The 19,704-nt window shown below is 44.3% G+C and overlaps 1 protein-coding gene across 2 annotated transcripts; it reads left to right on the forward strand.

The window, feature by feature from the left end:
* Window positions 1–1,312: 1,312 nt before the first annotated feature.
* LOC130120065 (transmembrane protein 238-like) lies at window positions 1,313–15,116 on the forward strand. 2 transcript variants are annotated; one of them, XM_056288681.1, is made up of 3 exons: window positions 1,313–1,844; window positions 13,750–13,818; window positions 14,912–15,116. In XM_056288681.1, the coding sequence occupies exons 1-3, from the start codon at window positions 1,322–1,324 to the stop codon at window positions 14,920–14,922; spliced, it is 603 nt and encodes a 200-aa protein (XP_056144656.1). In that variant the 5' UTR covers window positions 1,313–1,321; the 3' UTR covers window positions 14,923–15,116. The 2 variants fall into 2 exon arrangements, with proteins under 2 accessions (XP_056144656.1, XP_056144657.1); XM_056288682.1 differs by lacking the exon at window positions 13,750–13,818.
* Window positions 15,117–19,704: the final 4,588 nt, after the last annotated feature.

Below are 19,704 nucleotides of genomic sequence, written 5' to 3' on the forward strand. Positions count from 1 at the left end.
AATTGCTATATAGCAAATGCACTACAATTCCAACTTCATATAGTGCTCTTTGATATAATTACCATTTAACAAATGTACTACTACAGCTACTACTATTACTACATTAAAAAGTACTACCATATGATTATGTAGACTATTAATACTACTACTTCATGTAGTCCTAGATACGATTGCTATGTAGCAAATGCACTACTACCACTTCATACAGTACTCTATGATAAAATTACTATTTAACAAATCTACTTCTACCGCTACTACTACATTACTTTATATATTGCTGCCATATGGTTACTATGTAACATATGCAGGAGTACTGGTTCATGTATAGTACTACTATGATACGAGCATATGCAGGATTACTGGTTCATGTATTGCACTACTATGATACGAGCATATGCAGGAGTACTGGTTCATGTATAGTACTACTATGATACGAGCATATGCAGGAGTACTGGTTCATGTATAGTACTACTATGATACGAGCATATGCAGTACTCGTTCATGTATAGTAGTACTATGATACGAGCATATGCAGGAGTACTGGTTCATGTATAGTACTACTATGATACGAGCATATGCAGGAGTACTGGTTCATGTATAGTACTAGTATGATACGAGCATATGCAGGAGTACTGGCTCATGTATAGTACTACTATGATACGAGCATATGCAGGAGTACTGGGTCATGTATAGTACTACTATGATACGAGCATATGCAGTACTCGTTCATGTATAGTAGTACTATGATACGAGCATATGCAGGAGTACTGGTTCATGTATAGTACTACTATGATACGAGCATATGCAGGAGTACTGGTTCATGTATAGTACTAGTATGATACGAGCATATGCAGGATTACTGGTTCGTGTATAGTACTAGTATGATACGAGCATTATGCAGGATTACTGGTTCATGTATAGTACTACTATGATACGAGCATTATGCAGGATTACTGGTTCATGTATAGTACTACTATGATACGAGCATATGCAGGAGTACTGGTTGGTGTATAGGACTACTATTATACGAGCATATGCAGGATTACTGGGTCATGTAGTACTCGTATGATACGATAGCAATACTTCTTCAGAACTACTACGATATCATGATATTACTATGTAGGAATTGCTCCGCTATCTGCCTTCGCGTTTGCCAAATGAAGTATATAGAAATCTTTAGGCGGTGCGCGTGGAGGGACGCGCACGGGGATGACGTCAAAGGGTGGCTCTCCTCAGGTGTGCGCGCGTTCCACTCAGGTGAGGAGGGCGAGGCGTTCCCCCGTTACTCGAGACGCGCCGGGAGGAGCGCGCGGTCGCCGGAATGAGGGCTGGACGCGTCGGCCGGTGTGTGTCCGCCTTCCTCGCCGCCGTCGTCCTCGACGTGCTGGGTCTGGTCGTCCTCTTCGTGGGGATATTCGCCGATCTCCGCGTGGACGGCGAGTTTTACGGCGACTTCTTGGTGTACAGCGGCTCGCTGGGCATCTTCAGCAGCCTGGCCTTCTGGGTCGTGTGGTACATCGGGAACATCCAGGGCTCCGACGACGCCGTCGACAGCGGGCACCTGAAGAAGACCGGCAGCCTGGTGCAGCTGGCCCGGAAGCTGTCCGAGAGGCTGAACGGGACGCGGAGGGGCGAGGCCCCTCGGGCCAGGAGTGTGGAGGAGGCGGACTCGGGGCGGGTGGACGTGTCGCTCCGCAAAGCCAGCAAAGTGACATGGGGCAAGTCCACCGCCTATGTCAATGGAGGTTACGACGGTGACGGCTTGGACTCCTTTGCTCCGTATGACGAGACGAAGAAGAGGCCTGCCATCCCGCAGAGGGACTCGATGAGCCCACCCACCACAGGTAGTGCACGCCAAGACGTCTCATGCTTTATTTTGGGTACTCCCACTTGTGATTGCTGATGGAAGAGCTGCTCCTGGTCAGAAGCAGCTCTTCAGGATGTGTTCTGTTCTGAAGGAATACTGTGCACGTTATCGACTGACATGAAGATGAGACATATTGGGCGTTGAGACATTTTGTGTTGCTATAAAAGCCAGAGTGGAACCAGCATATCCGTTGCAAGGCCGCAGTAAACGGTACCAGTGGAGGCGGTGCTACATATTTGGGGGGGGGGCAGTTTACCTTGGCGCAGCACACCTGACACCTGCTTTAACGTCCACACAGTCACGGAGTTATTAAGAAGGACCGTGTAGCCTATAGCAGCGTTTCTCAAACCTCTCCTGGCGGACCACTTGTCCTGCATGTTTTAGATCTCTCCCTGCTCCAACACAGCTGATTTAAATGATCAGTTTTGTTATTAGGCAGCTTCGGGAGCTCATAACGAGTTGATCATTTGAATCAGCTGTGTTGGAGCAGGGAGAGATCTAAAACATGCAGGACAAGTGGTCCGCCAGGAGAGGTTTGAGAAACGCTGGCCTATAGATGGGATCAGGGCTCGTAGACGGTGGATGATTGACAGTCGAGACAAGGAGGGTGGTGGGTGTGAACATGATTGACAACCACGAGAATCGTTCAATAACAACAAAAAACAAAAACATATTTAACGACGTTTAACGCGTCATTTGACGAGCTAATACGTCGCTGTTGGACGTGTTGGTGCGTCAAATGACGCGTTGCCGCGTTAAAATGGACGCGTTAACACGTAGCTTTTGTCCAAACTTATGGAATTTGCCATTTCAGCAAATAACCTTAGAAATGTTTGTTTACTATGTATTAAAATGCGTGTTAGCATGTAGAGTTTGGCCACGTTAACACGTAATATTTTTACGCTACACCAATTTGCGTGTTAACGCGTCTAGTTTGGGCTTGTTAGCGCGTCAAATGACGCGACAACGCACCCAAAATGGACGCGTTATTAACGCGTCAAATTTCGACGCGTTAACGCGTCCAAACTTATGGAATTTGCCATTTCAGCAAATAACCCTAGAAATGTTTGTTTACTAGGTATTAAAATGCGTGTTAGCATGTAGAGTTTGGCCAGGTTGACACGTAATATTTTTACGCTACACCAATTTACTTGTTAACGCGTCCATTTTGGGCGTGTTAGCGCGTCAATTGACGCGTCACCGCATCAAGTGACGCGTTAGTAACGCGCCCCAAATGAACGCGTTATTAACGCGTCAAATTTCGACACGTTAACGCGTCTAAACTTATGGAATTTGCCATTTCAGCAAATAACCTCAGAAATGTTTGTTTACTAGGCATTAAAATGCATGTTAGCATGTAGAGTTTGGCCACGTTGACACGTAATATTTTTACGCTACACCAATTTACTTGTTAACGCGTCCATTTTGGGCGTGTTAGCACGTCAAATGACGCGTCACCGCATCAAGTGACGCGTTAATAACGCGCCCCAAATGAACGCGTTATTAACGCGTTAACGCATCCAAACTTATGAAATTTACCATTTCAGCAAATAACCTTAGAAATGTTTGTTTACTAGGTATTAAAATGCGTGTTAGCATGTAGAGTTTGGCCACGTTGACACGTAATATTTTTACGCTACACCAATTTACGTGTTAACGCGTCCATTTTGGGCGTGTTAGCGCGTCAAATGACGCGTCACCGCATCAAGTGACGCGTTAATAACGCGCGTCAAATTTCGACACGTTAACGCGTCCAAACTTATGGAATTTGCCATTTCAGCAAATAACCTCAGAAATGTTTGTTTACTAGGCATTAAAATGCGTGTTAGCATGTAGAGTTTGGCCACGTTAACACGTAATATTTTTACGCTACACCAATTTACGCGTTAACGCGTCCATTTTGGGCGTTAGTGCGTCAAATGACACGTCACCGCATCAAATGACGCGACAACGCACCCAAAATGGACGCGTTATTAACGCGTTAAATTTAGACGCGTTAACGCGTCCAAACTTATGGAATTTGCCATTTCAGCAAATAACCTTAGAAATGTTTGTTTACTAGGCATTAAAATGCGCGTTAACATGAAGAGTTTGGCCATGTTGACACGTATTATTTTTACGCTACACCAAATCTACGTTAATGCGTCCAAACTCTGCATGTTAACGGGTCCAAACTTATGGGTCCATCAAATAGGAGTTTTGTTGGTATGTGAACCGGTGCACTTAAGAGGCATTCAGAGGCCCCTGAAACCGGCACACCTTTAAATTACAGTCCTTACCAGGGTACGTCATATTCATTGATACGGTATAAATAATGAGACAGTTTACGCAAATTGTTTGTCTTTAATAACTCCATCGGGGCATCCCCATGACATCTCTGACCTCAAGTACTCCCGTACATCATATGTCATATCCTGTCCTATCAACTGTAACGTGATAGGGTACAGGAATACTACATCTCCCTCGTTAAAATAAAATGCCTTCATAACATACAACACATTTGGCATCAATCACATTTCTACTGCCCAGTAAGTAAACCATGTTAGGACATAAGTGCATTATTCTAAACGTGCACATTTTTTTAAAACACTGTAAATATTTCACGGCAACAGTGAAAACATAACAATGCTATTTTTTTTTTAGCATTTGATAAACGAAACATCTGAACAAGGTAAAGAGATAAAGAGCTAAGTATCATATTCAAATCTTGCATTCAGTATGGTCAGTGCAATTCAAAATACAACATAAGATAAACAGGTAATAGTAAACTTTAACTCTTGCACTTGGTATGTTCAGTGCAATTCAGAAAGTGTAACGTTCAACATAATGATTATACATTTTTAACAAATGTCCATAGGGCAGCGATCCGCCTACACCCTTTACATTTACTGTACTTCACAGCTTGTGTGTGTACTGTTGTCCTTTGGCTGTAGCATGTGGCAATGATTGCGACGATAGGCTTGACCCTCATCAGTGTGGACATTGTAGGATCTCTCTGTGTCTGCAGGCTCTGTCACAGTGGCAGGTTTCCAGTGTCCGTTTGACTGTTGGATGTGGACTGTGTCACCACACTTTAGTGTTGACAGTGGTCTTGCACTGAGGTCATAGTATTGCTTGTCTGTGCTGACACTGAACTCTCCTGGCATGCACAGCCTTTTGACAGACAACTTGTGGCTGGAGTTTTCACCTATGGTGGGAAGTACTGACCTCAGTTGTCGACTCATTAGCAGCTGGGCTGGTGACTTCAGGCCGTCAACTGGAGTGTTGCGGTACTCCAGCAAGCTGAGGTAGGGATCCTGTCTTTCTGCTCTGGCTTTATCCAGTATCATCTTGGATGTCTGGACAGTTCTCTCTGTAAGGCCGTTACTCTGTGCATAGTGGGGGCTAGAAGTGATGTGGTTAAACTGCCACGCTTCTGCAAAGCTCTTGAACTCCCTGGAGCTGTAACAAGGGCCATTATCACTGATAACTCTCTCAGGTATTCCTTGTGTAACACCCGTCCCACATAGCTATGTAAAAATCTGCTATGTGTCGTAGTACTGTGGGCGGGGCCTGGGTACGGTTTCAAAATAAATGGCGCTACTCTCTTTTAAACTAAAATCCCAGCGGTGCCTCCAAATAAATGTATGATATATAATAAAGATATCACTTAGATTTTGGTTTTGTTTCTTGTCCTAATGTTATCTAGCCTTTTACAGTTATTAAACATGAATTGCCTATTAGCTATGACACAACCAGGTTTCTTTAAATGTAATGCCAAATTATGGTAGGCTATGTATTTACATAAAACAGAACTTATCAAAATCACATTCATGAATAAAGAAAAATTGGACTAAATCCCAAATATGAATAAACACAAAAATGATATCAAATAACATCAATCATGGGCCTACACTCACTCACTCACTCGGCAACCTCTGGTCAACCCATTTGTAAACCAAACCCCCGTTGCAGGCCTGAGTCGTGGCTTGGGAGTGCAGAGGCCTAGAAACTGTAGTGGCCGCTTCACTTGGTCACACAGGCCAAATTTAAAAACGTGCTGAGTACTCACAGATCCAGGGGACATTTAGAGGGGGAAAGACCAGGGGAAACTTGGTGATGGGCGCTTGGTACAGTGCAGAAAACCAGTTCTCCAAAGTGGTCCAACGGAGCAGTCCTCTCTTGCAGTCGCAAATCACCGTCTCCTGAATCAAATAAATCAGCTAAGCAGCAAGTCCACACACTGTTTCGTGGCGAGCTAGCCATAGCTTGTCTTCACCAGTTCTTCAAAGCTGACCTAACTGCTATTACGTGAATACTAATGGCTAATTAGCAACACAATGCAAAGCTAGCGGCTGTTATGCTAACGGCTACTCGCGATTAGCGACGCCATTGTTTTTTAAAGCATAACATGTAGTCACAGTATAAAAAGCTATACACAATCTCATATTTACCTCTTGCAGATCACAACAAATCCAAACCATTTGGGTAACCGTTCGTCAGCCATGAGGTTAGGAACACTGTCTGCTCTGAACAATCTGCACCGTTCCCTGACGGCGACCATTCGCCAACGCACCAGACATAACCGCTTGCAACCAAGCCCCGCCCCTCTACCCGAGAATGGGATCTGGATTGGCTATCGTTTCGGAACATGCCAATAAAAACAAAAGAAAACATAACTTGACATCATGCGGCTAATCAAGTTAGGCTGTTAGACTGACTACACGAGCTTGTTCCAGTACATATCAAGCAAACTATGCTGGTTTGCATAAACTCTTACCTTTTAACTGTAAAGATTGTGACCTCTATTTTATCCTTCCACATATATATATATATATATATATATATATATATATATATATATATATATATATATATATATATATTAACAAATTGTAACGATCACGGATAAATAGGCTCGCTAGCCCTTGGCTAACGGGTCGGACCCTGTAGTCCACTGGTTAACGTTGTCGCCCGTGGTGCGGGAGATCCGGGTTCGCGTCCGGGCTGCGGCGGTTCCCGAGCTGTCCCCCGAATCCCCTACAAGGGGGCTAAGGTGCTGTTCTGCGCGTTTTTGCGTCATGCAGCCAGTGGCGCCCCCAGACATGTTTCATCGGGGTGGCCAAATGGGGCCACTGAAAATCTTGGGGTGGCACACCGAAACCAAAAGCCGTGACTGAATTTCAGGAATTCTATGCTGCTGTTGTAGTATACTGTATAGGTTAGTGGAAAACTGTCAATATGAGAGTTAAGAAAAATATACATTATTGATTTAAATGAACAGCACCTAATGTAAAATATCAGATAGAAGCATATTATGCATAATCAGAAGCATATTCTGCATATGCGACTCGTGGCTGGGGGGGCCAGCGGGGGGGCCAGGGATAGTATCAGGGTGGCCGTGGCCACCCCTTGGGGGCGCCACTGCTGGCAGCTGGGATGTTCGAATCCCAGCCGCGCCGTTTCCAACCACGGCCGGAGGTCCACGTGGGTGGGGCATAAATTCGCCAGCCTCACCCGGGGATATAGGGGTTTAGATTGGACTAAGTTCTGGGTTCTCGCCGCTGTCCAGCGTCCCCTCTCAGTGATCTCTCCGCAAGGTGGCAGTGTGTTAAAAAGCCAGGGCTTGTCGTGTGACTTGGAGACACGTGTCATGACTACCTGTGCTTGCCGTCGACTGCGAGCTAGAGACATGACGTGCATCCGGCCATATGCTACTTGGGGGATTCGGGAGAGATAAAGGGAAAAACTAGAAATACATTTGAACTGATAAGTAATGATTCATTTTCATGATGTAATTACCTGTATCGTTCTTTTACCAAGACTAAGTGCACTTGTGTTTATTGTAGCGGTTGAGATATGATACACTTGCACAACATATATGGCGCACCTATGATGACGTGCTATTTATGAAAAAACAGGGATATTTCAGCATAGCCAAGGAAATTAAGCACTGTAACATCTTAACCCTTTATTCAACACGATTACATAGTTTTTATTGTGCATGGGCTCATTTTACTATATTAATAATGGTCTAAACTACTGTTCCACTTTACCTTGAAAATGTCCCACTTTACCTGACTTAGGTAAAGTGGGACAGAGCAAATATGGTTAAACAAAAAGAATTCTGAACATATGAAACCCATTTTGTGATTTTGATGCACAACCATAACAGTTCCATAAAGACATAATTGGACTCAATCCAGGTAGAATATGTATTACCTTAGCATTGACTAAGCAAGTGTGTTATGTCACTGAAAATGTGTTTTTCAAGGTATATACCTCGTTATCGAGTATGCCCCACCCACAATTATGACATCTCACCGATGAAATCCACTTTTCTTTTCTTTTTTAAATAAAATCCCTCCTGTTTGCCATCACAGGAAGGCGGAAGCCGTTGGCGCACGCCCCCTCCAAGTCACATGACAGGCCCTCGCCATTGAACACACAGGAGCCTCGCGGAGACACATCGTTTAGCTGCGGTGTGCTCTGTTCGCTCAGCTGCAGGCACCTGGACGGACTAGAGGGGACTGTATCCAACCTAAACCCCTATAACCCCGCCGCGGCTAGCCAATTAATGCCTCAGCTGGGATTCGAATGCCCAGCTGCATGACGCAGGGGTCTGCAGAACAGCAGTTTAGCCCACTACACCATCGGAGGCCCCGGCTCACTGTACCGTCTGCGGGTTTGGAGAATGGGGTGTACCCAAATCCAGCGCTTGCATTGTGCTTCTTTGAGCCTTTTCCCAATGTAAACAGAGTAATACTTCTGTTGGTTCGATCCATTTTGGAAGAGAGCATGCAATATATATATATATATATATATATATAGGGGTATACAGCTGTACAGGGGTGTCTGAGATCAGGCCTGCAGTCATATGCTTATCAGAACAAGTAAACACAAACAGAACAAAACAGAAAAAGCAAATTTTCCCCAAAAAAGGACTTGTGTGTGAATCCCTTTTAACTTCCAACAAGACCATAATCCAAATCAATCAGATCCACTAAAGAAAGGCTCGGGAGGAAGATTTGCAGTTTGGATGGACAAGTCAAAGTGCTGACAAATGAAAGAGATACTGCAGCAGGACCTAAAAGACACTTCCCATCTCACTGAATTAGCTCAGGACTGTACAGAAATCCCTCAAAACAGATGTGGAATCCTGATTTGTGGCTACTGGAGTAAACACCTCCTGTATCCACATCCTTTGAGGGATTTTACCCACTCCTGAGCCACTCCGGTGAGAATGGAAGAGTGTCTGGTATGGGCTGCTCATGTCAGGTCCTGCCTCAGCATCTCTATTTAACTTAGGTCAGGACTGACAATCCAAAACACAGATCCGTCTCCTGGGCCAGTCTTTGGTAGATCTGATCAAAAGACCAATTTACTTGCCATGGAAACAGGAATTGGTTCCACTTTTCAGGGTCTTACTGCACCCCAAAATGAACAGCACAGCCGGTTCCTGTTTCCATGGCACTCTTGAATGTATTGTACATCTGATGTACTGGAAGGCGAAGTATCAGCGTACAGCTATTTGCTGCTGTGGGATAAGGGGCTGGTCCATCCTCTGGGTGAACTAAGTCCAGCTCAGGTTGTGAGGGAAACCCCATAGCTGGGATCTTCTCCAGCCCAGTGGCAAAGGTGAGGATGTTGCCCAGGCTCAGCGGGGTCTCTCCATCTGTCAAAAAAAAATGTGTAATCAGTGAACCTGAGGACTAAATAATGTAAAGAACATTTTACGGTTTAAATTATAACAATTAAAAGAGGGGATTGTGTTAATATTGCACACTTGAATAGACTAGACTACTGATGTGTGTTTTGGTGTTGGTCCGAACAACTCCAGCACATGGTAGCTTCATGTGCACCTACAACACTCCACTTGCTCTCTGCCACAGTTAGCTGTCGGTAGCCAATTGTGTCTCAATACGTACATTGTACAGTATTAAGAGCGCCCTCTGCTGCTCTGTGTGACTGTAAATACATGCTGGCTTGAGGAATGATTAACCAAGAAACAATAAACAGTAAACAATTAACAGTGGAGCTCAGCCACGGTACAAGAAAACGGTGTAGGTGTCCCCTTTTCTTACAAACACTTCACATAAACAATACGAGGCGTTTATATTTGGCACTTGACCCTCCACCTGCAGGAGCCAGTCCCTCCAGTAGGCAGTGGTCCTGGTCTCACTCTTCCCCCTGTTGGACCCAGCCAGTGATAGGCTTGACAGCTTAAACACTGCCACTACATCTGCCGCAAACAAGGTTGTTTGGTCCTCCGGGAGAATTGGTGCCAAGGCCTTGTAGTGGGTCTTTATCGCCCCCGAGGCACCAAAGATGCTCAGGCCCTCTCTGAATCTGTCCATGTGTGGAGAAGTAAAGGAGATAAACCTAAATGTGGCAGCTGCTCTGAAATAAGCACCAACACCCTACCGACTGCTGCCATTGTACAGCGTGTGAACTTTATGAATATTTTGTGCAGATAATTATTATTAAATCAATTATGATTTGAAAGGCTTTTTTTTTATCTTAACTGTTTAAAACAGAAATGTCTCATTTCACCAAGCGTCCCGTCTCAGTCCACCAGTAGTAGTTGAAATGATGAACAGTACCATGCTATGCTTACCGCTGGAGGGCTGCAGGGATGCGTCCCTCTGTGTAAAAATCCAGAACAGGCAGCAGTCCCCAGTTCATCTCTGCTCCAACGTTCGGAGGTAACGCAGGGAGCCCCTGAGAGACCGCTCCTCCGAGGTGTCATTCCCTGCTTCTCTGGCCTCTTCCAGGGATTTTGCAGAGGCAATCCGAGTCATAAGTTCTGAAAAAAAAATGTTTGATTGTATTCTGCTTCAATAATCATAATTCTGAGGGTCCGCGGTGGTGTAGCGGTCTAAGCATCGGCTTTGTGTCGATGCAGTTGCCCCCTGGGGACCGGGGTTCGCACCTCGGTCTCGTCAGATCCGGCTATGGCCGGACTCGATGAGGCAGCGATAATTGGCAGCGCTGTCTTCGGGAGGGGGGCGGAGTCGGCTTGTGTTCATCACATGAATGTGTCTCTGGGTGTGTGGGGAAAAAGCAGTGGTTCGGCCTGGAGTCGCCGCGTCACCGAAGTGGCGAGGTGTCTCCTTCCAGACTGTCAGCTGGAGAGATGCAGTACGAGGGTGGGTGTCTGAACTAGAATAGGGAGCGATTGGCCACTAAATTGGGAAAAGGGAAAAATCAGAAATACATTTTGTAAAAAAATCATAATTCTGAGTTTAACACCTATGGGTCCCACTTTAAATGAAGTAATACCTCAGTAATTACATATAAATCACCCATTAAAATACAACGTAACTACAGAGTAAGTGAGCAACATTACAGATGAATTACGAGTACAGAATCTATGTATTTATAAGTACACACCAGACCGTAGATTTGTATAAAACGAGCTGCTAAATGGATGAATTTAAACGTACATAATTAGGTCACACTTCACAATAAGGTCACATGAATTGGCATGAACTAATGTAGTTAACATGAATTAATGACGTACAAATACATAAAGCATCAGATTAACTTTTCATTAGTTAATAATGTAACTAATACATTAGTTAATAAAAGTACTAACTAATGAAATGTTTATCTGATGCTTTGTTAATGTATTTTTGCATCATTAATTCAAGTTAACTACATTAGCTCATGCCAATTCATATTAGAATAAAAAAACTCACATATTTGTTACCGTTAATCTGCAAGATTAGCCTGTTTTAATACATAATCATGTAACTAATACATCAGTTCATGTATTTGTGAACTGCTAACTAATGAAAATTTAATCTGATGCTTTGTTAATGTATTTGTACATCATTAATTCAAGTTAACAACTACATTAGTTAACGCCAATTCATGTGACCTTATTGTAAAGTGTTGCCTAATTTACTTGCCTTTTGGAGCTTTTCTTCTAGAGTGTGGTCCATCACCTCTTCCATACTTCCAGGAAGAGGTGATGAACCACAAATCTGTCTATAGAGACGCTCTGAAAAGAAATTGGGAGAAACTCCTCCTTGCAGAAGGCAAACGACAGGCATTTTGCAGACCCCATTGTGCAAAGCTGAAGAGGAAAATATTGCATAAATTATTTTCCAAAAGTAAAAAAAAAAAAGAAGCTGAAAGCTTTTCAGATATAATTTGGGAGTGCTGTAGAAATGCTGAGAATTTAGAACGCATGTTAAAATATACAAATTCTAATGCATTACATGTAAGCTTACCAACACTATCCAGGGCCAAGGTGCGTCTCCAGTGGACCTTCAAACATTTGGTGGCTCTGCAGTTGTCTCACCAGAAGGCGGCAGAACTCCCTTGTGGGACCCCCTTCACCAATAGCCCCCTCTCCTACTCCTTCAACAAAAACATTTAATTTTGACTCTGGGTCAAAATGAGCCCTGCTGAAGGCTCGTGAAGCACAGTCAGACTCCTCCCCGCGTAGAGCATTTATCTGGTTGGCTCTAATGGGCGTCTGAGTTTCCCTCCGAGACCTCGAAGAATGATGCCAACATCCCCATCTCTGGGGGGGGGTAAATAAATAAATAAATAAATAAAAAGAACAGGGACAGTCTTGCATGTCATGTCTTACAAAGGAATAATTGATTAGCAAGATCTGGTGGTAAACTGTTGTGCTAATGGTAGATAATGAAGCTCAGCTCTTCTGTTTCAGTTCAAGGGTGTTCAGTGTATTTAGTTCTTATCAATCACAGTAACTGTTCTTGGCATATTACTTATTAAAGCCACAACAGCCCTCTCAATTTTTCTTAAATAGCTACGTAAAGCCAATATTCATTACCCACGGACTGGCAGGAGGAGACGGTCTGGGAGGTGGTGACAGACTGGCAGGAGGTGACAGACTGGCAGGAGGAGGTGCCAGCAACTCCTGAAATGATCAATCAGTATTCTTTACTTAGATGTGCAGTGCAGCTCAAAGTGTTGTAGTACTTCAGTCTGACTCAAGTTCTGATTTTTGTGACTCCATTTTGTATGGGGACGCTAGCAAGCAAGCTTTCTCACAACTCTACAGTCAGTGGTAACACTCATTAACAAAGACAACGATCATCAAGTTCTGCACTCGGGTTCAAACACGGTGACTCAGACATTGGAGTTCAAGAGATCTTCTGACTTGAGCACAACACTGGTTAAAAGTCTCTTTCCAACCAAATAGACTCCAGAACTTGTGTACGTGTGCATATTCATCACACACATGTAGCTGTATACTGATTATGAACACTTAAACGTCAGGGCGTTGCCTTTCCTGGACCTGGTCCCTTGACAGCCACAGCACATACCATGTACAGGGCCCATCAATGCCATGCTCTTTTGTAGCGCCTGTGCAGCTGCTGTAGAGGGCATTAGGTGCCATCGCCGGCTGCACAGACAAGACCTCGGCTGCCATCTCATCTGGCCCAGCGAAAGCAACAAGATGCTGCAGGAAAATATGATCATTTTTCCTTCACAATGAAAGAAAAGTTAATGATTATAGGATGACGACAAATAAAAAAGACCAGGAATGACTGAGACACATTAAATCTCCTCCGAGTTGTTCTCCCATCTGGGTACTTAGGTTGAATGGCGACACCTTCATCAGGCTCCTCCACACCACTGATGACTTTCTCTCTCTAGTATCGCCTTAACATGGTGATGAAATGTTAAAATTACAATGTAATGAATGACTTTCAACATAAACTACTACATGTTTGTAACTCATCATGCACAGTTTGTACCCTTCTCCAGCGCCGTGCCCGATCCCCAGTTTGTCTCAGTCTCCTCTTGTAATTGAAAAATATTAAGTTTCATTACATTTGTTAGTAACTAAAAATGTAAATGTTTACTATGATTCCTGACAAGTAACTTCATGTTCTTACCCTTGCTCCATCAATTTCTAGAGAACGGGCGTATTCCTCGTCCTGCTGCTGGCGCGACTCTCCTCATGCCTGCAAATCATACAAACGAAGGTATTTCTCTAAACTGGTGGTTCTCAAAGTGGGGTCCGGGGTCCTCCAGGGGTCCTTGAGGGGGTTCCAGCAAAATGAGGAATGAGTTTATTTTCACCGGCTAGAAGTTACAGCCCAATAAGAGAATGTACACAGTAAAATCCTGAGTGTTCATTTAACTCCGCGAGTGTACAAATGGACCCTCTTCTCTTATGGGGGTCCCTGGCACTCAATCTTTTCAAATGGGCTCTGCGGCCTAATACGCATCAATTTGGGGTCCTTGACATGAAAATGTTAAGTGGTATTTACACTTAACATGATGGCACTTGGGCGGTCCGCTCCTGTTTGCCAGATCTGGGCCAGAACCAAGCCATAGCAATGCCGCATGTGCCACATGTTTGCCAAAGGTGGCCCATATTTGTCTTGTGATATTTGGGCCATATTCACCATTTACCACACGGGCCACTTCAGGGTCACATCCGGATCACATGTTGCCCAGAGCAACGCATCTTTGCTAAAAAAAGGCCCCCATGTGATTTGGCATATTTGGACCATATTTGCTATAACATGCCCCACCCACCGATTAAATCCACTTTTCTTTTCTTTTTTAAATAAAATATACATGTGGGCCACTTCAGCCTCACATCCGTTTTGTCAGGGCCAGAAGAAGACCATCAGTGCTGCATCGCTGCCTGAAGTGGCCCACATCCGGATGCTGTCTGGGAGATGCCTAAAAATGTACTGAAAGGTGCAATCCTCAACCCGCGCCACTCCCGCCGTCGTTCTGGTCAGACTTGGTGAACGCCGTTTGCTTTATTACTTGTGAATGACAAAATCAGCCTCCGCCGCATCGCTTCCAGTTTCTTTTGAGGCTTTCACTTGTCTCCATTTCCCAAACAAATCCACAGTGTTGACCCGATAGTACCTTTAAGTACAACAGCGAAGTACTTTTACTTTGTTACTACTCCCCACTGCTTTTGGTGAATTGCGTATGTCAAACAGAGAGCCACTGTTTGCTCACAGCAAATATTTCTCTCCGGCTTTATCAGCCAGCCCTAGCAACCTTTTGAATAAATTGTGATTATTTCTTTCTCTCCTTGTTTTTTTTTTCCAGATCGCTCCTAGTTCTGTGATGCCACACCAGCCACAGCCCAAATCCACCTGATCCACCTGGATCTCCGAACACTTGGGATGTTAATGTCATCACAACAAGGCTGTTGAAAGAGATCGTTTTGTTGGCAAATATGCGGTCAAAGGACCCTGCTCCCATGGTATGCCACTGTTTCATGGCAACTTATTTATTATTCATTATTATTCTCCAGAGAAAGATCTTGTCACGTGTCACAAGGTTAGAATATAGCCTCGCGTACACGCTTGGTATACATGTGTACCAATTTTGTATGGGCGCAGCCGTGTCCTTCCTCTGCTCTTGAACCAGACAACGTAATACGGGAACTTGTTTGTTCTGTTATTTGTTGCCAAACTGAAAAACGACGCTGGTCAAACTGGTTCATCTGCAGTGATGCAGGTCAGACAAGCTCCGAAGCATCAACAAGATGTCGTGTGGCCCTTCACGTGGCTTTTTAACATGGGACATTTGGGAACTACACACATTTCACACTTTAATTCAGCTATTGCACTACATTTAGCACTTCTGCAGGAAAACGTACAGCAGCCAAAACAGGCTGCTCTGTAGATATGGGAGAATAACAACGACAGCACACCTTATGTAAACATCACAGGTTGGTTAAGTGTACATTTTTTTAACACATTAGCTTTGTAGACTCGTTTAAATTAAAAGTAATAAAAAAGGAGGGGTTACAATCAGCCCAGGCACAAGACTGAGCATGACTGATAAAACGATAACCTTGCATTTCACTCCACATATTGACACAGGCGATAATGCAGGCCCCATCCGCTGCCATTGTAGTGGCAGGCTGCGCTGTGGTTACTCCAAGCGCTTCAGCGGTGACAGCTTGTCTGGTCAGACAGGGTACACGGGGAGAGGTTTCCATGGCATGCATTTCCTCTTTACGTCAATCACTTGACAACACAGGCGTCATCAGCACGGCGATGCAGGACCCCGCCTTGAGAAACCCGTGAAGTGTATGAATACGATGTATGCGCTCGGGGGGCCTTGCTTCGTAATCAAACAAATTGGGTGGATATATGGGAAATATCTCACTTTAAAGCCGTTGCACATTTTAAGGCTGTTGCAAATTTTTACTAAAAAAAAAAAAAACGACCTCACATTTTGTCCATTAAATTCAAACAAGATTCAAACAAGAACGCTGAAAAAGTCATCCATCATAAACGTTTTCAGAACAGTTTAGGTTTTTTCAGACTTGGTGTGCAAAAGCCTTTAATCGTGATAAAATTAAGAGGGTGCCTCGGGTAATAAAAAAAAAGAAAGAATCACGTGTGCCCCTATGACTGAAGATGAAATAACTGAAAACTAGTTTTTTCACCCTCAGAATAGCATCAGGGAATCTCTGTTCATCATGTCAAGCCTGCCATTGTGTAAACAGAGGCTAAGAGGCAGCTCATAACCAGCATGCGGTATGTGCATCGTTGCGTAACGCAGAATACAAACACCAGATTGATCAATCACATCAAGTTAGCTTGAAATGTGTTCAACAAGGCAGCGCTGCAGAGGAATGAGAACTGACTGCAAGGCTTCGCGCGGCGGTTAATGAAATGCTAAGGGGAGCCGCTCAGCCCGTTCTTGAGGTACCAGTCATGCCACTGCTTCTTGCTATGAAAGATATGTGAGGCGTGCTGAAACTTCAAAAGAATTCATGCAAGGGTTGAAAAGCCTTCCTCCAGAGAGGTGTGCTGTCACTTGCTTTGGATCCTCAGACAGCATCAGTCCTCACTGTCCATCTGGCCCTGGCGATGGATCATGGTAGCGATGCCGCGCAAGGCCGCTGTGCCTTCTTCCTGGCGCTGGCTGTGATTTTTGACGTCGCTGGCCTGGTCCTCTTCTTCCTGGGGATCTTGGCACCACTGGGTTTCTGGGACTTTTTCGTGCTGTCTGGACCTCTGCTTATTTTCCTCAGCTTGGTCTTCTGGATATTCTGGTACATGGGAGGCCTAACCGTGCCCTACGAGGAGCTGAGCCTCCAAAAGTGAAAACCGGACGATGGCTGTTGTTGGACCGAGTAAACGCTGGCCGGGCCTCTGGACTCCTCCGGCCTATTAGACATCACAGAGGAAATGTGTGGCTTAACATGGAGTAGACTGCACTTTTAATGTGCGTCTTATCAGACTGTGGAGTCAAGGACCTTCCAACTCCTTGACGTCTTTTGCCTGAATGAAGGATTTGTTTTGTGACTTTGCCTTGCTGAAACTTCAGGCCCACATAAGCAGAAAAGCATTGGACTGAAACCACTGTGAAGACTCTGGGGATGAAAAGTGACTTTATTTAGTCTCTTTTTTATGTCAAAATAATTCCTTTTTTCATTTGTGTGTTGCAGTGATTTTGTGGGGCTGTAGTGGAGTAGCAACTGTGTCTGTGTTTTTAAGCACTTTCAGTGGGATGAAGCCTTTTTTTTTTAACAATGATCATTTGCTTAATTTATCTAAATATCATTACAGTCTCTGTAAAATGTCAGCCAATATTTATCAAACGTGTGTCAATGCAACTTGCCGTGAGAATTGTCAGCAACTAAAGCTTTAGGACTCACTTAAAATGAATGTGTGTAGTCTTTGTGGCATTTGGAAACTAGCCAAACAGGCAGTGTAGGTTTTGCTCGGGGATATTTCAGCGAGATCCACCCAGTAATGAGAACAGAAAGAGCAAACATCCCTCCCTCCCATCAAGTCCCACACAAAGAAAATTACCCAGGGAATTCAGCCAGACACAGCCAACTTGTTCTACACTGAAAACCAGACGAGCGAGACAACGTTTCCGGCATCAACGCCATGACCAGACACAACACCTCACTTTTGGCCCATTAGTAGCTGTAATTCTGAGAATGCCAAAACACCGCCGCTGTGTACCTCGGTGTGTTCAATGCAGCAAAGCCGGTGGAGAGAGTGAAAGCCAAGACTTGCTCCTCCACACCCATTTCTCCCCCTGCCTTAATCAGCACTCAGGGCACCATTAGCTCCCTCAGACATGAAGAATGTTATTAATGTGTCCATTTAGTTCATGGCCCTGGAGAGAGGAAATGGAGGGGAGGCGTAATGGGGCTCTCTTTGCAAGGAAGATGGAGCTGAAAACCCTGCAGCTCAGCCGTCCCTCCCCACCCTCCCTGCGAGACACTGACTTCCCTGTTATTCAGTAAGTCCCAAGTGTCCATAAAGGTATGTGTCATTGTGAGATGCTGCAATATCATGACTGTACTTATCTCTGGACATTATCACCTCCTGTTGAGAGATGGAGATTATCTCAGGCCTTCCCTTAGGGGCAATGAATAGAAGAGGCACAAATATCCATCTGCATATATATTCACACAGCTCATCTGTGCCATAGAGTCTATGGCACATCTTGCATACAATGCTTGCACGTCCCGTCACTATGTAGACGATGCCTCGCTGATGTTACGCTGCTATTGAGTCGTGAATCCAGAGCAATTTAGGGTTTTCTTCATGGTCTGAAAGAGCTTCATTTAAACATCCTACCTAGGATACCCATTAACTACGCCACAGTGGTTTGCTAGACTTCCTGCGGACCACACGGTGGTAATAATCAAAAACAAGGAACAAACAGCCATGTTTATGAAAGTCTACAAGACTGACACCACTTGAGAATTGTTTTCTACAAGCTGAATTCAAAGTTGGGAAATGAAGAAAATACGAGATGCTGCACATGCCTGGTGTGTGTCTCTGTGACAGGTGTGTCGCAGTTGTAATAAATAATCTGAAAGGATGGAAACTGGTGTGCATGGTGTTGCTTTTTTCCTTTTGGAGAATTAAAAATAAAAAAGGTACATGCAGACAGATAGACGCTGAGTCAGAGGTATGAAGGAGTTCATCAAATTAAGCACCAATAGTGAGGAGTTGGGTTGCCTTCAAAGACCTTAAATGTTGTTTGGCCTTGCATTTCAACAGCCCTTAGGTTTCACGAGATGGATTTCTGAAAAGGCCCATTGTCAGTTGAATCAATCATTGAATTATTAATATCTGACTTCTTGTGCTATTGCTAAGAATTCAAACCATTGAATCAAAGTGCTTAATAGTCCAATTTACAGTGTGATTTAAGGGAGCCGGGCATTCTAAGGAAGTCAGCCGACACCGACCAGAATTGCTCTCCGTAAGCACAATATTACCGGCTAGTCGGTTGTTGGTCAGTGCTGGCTGTGGCTAACGTGATCTGTTATTTCTTTCAGACCAGTATGTGAGCCATGCCACTCTATGTTGAGCACTGCTGGGTGTGAAAGCTTAAAATGGCTGGTGTACCTCCGCTGATGCCATCTCGAGAAGCTTGTGGAGGTACATGTCTCCCTCCAGTGGCTGCTGGAGTCCCAAGTTGGTTTCCAGCATTACTTATTGTCATGTCCGTTAACCTCATGTCTGCTTCAGTTTAGAAATGATCATGAAAAAGGGTAAAAGAGGTGAAAAACGGAAAAGGAAATAAAGGGAATTATTCAGTCACACTGTAAATTAGTTCCAGTAAGTCAGTAGGTGGAAGAAGCTGTCCAGTAGTTGAGTATTATGACTGAATAACAGAAGAAAAAAGAAGTTGTCTTTACTTCCCATGCCCCGCCAACAGCTTTCTTTACGATGTGCAACAGTTGGAAACGTAAGCTCGGATGTGCTGCTGCTTGCACTGCATACCTCCGAGTGAAGTTTGAGGTCTGTGGACATTCTCTGTGGTCAACACCAGCATTTTTCCAGGATACTTGGTTGGAACATGAAACGGGTCCCATGGAAGGAAGTGGGCTGCATGCTCGTAAGCTTTAG

The sequence above is a fragment of the Lampris incognitus genome, chromosome 10, assembly GCF_029633865.1.
Source record: "Lampris incognitus isolate fLamInc1 chromosome 10, fLamInc1.hap2, whole genome shotgun sequence".
In the NCBI taxonomy this organism is placed as follows: domain Eukaryota; kingdom Metazoa; phylum Chordata; class Actinopteri; order Lampriformes; family Lampridae; genus Lampris; species Lampris incognitus.

Coding starts and splice junctions, on each gene's coding strand:
- LOC130120065 (XM_056288681.1), top strand. CDS start 1,322: ATGAGGGCTGGACGCGTCGGCCGGTGTGTGTCCGCCTTCCTCGCCGCC. Junction 1,845..13,749: donor GATGAGCCCACCCACCACAG/GTAGTGCACGCC, acceptor ATCAATTTCTAG/AGAACGGGCGTATTCCTCGT.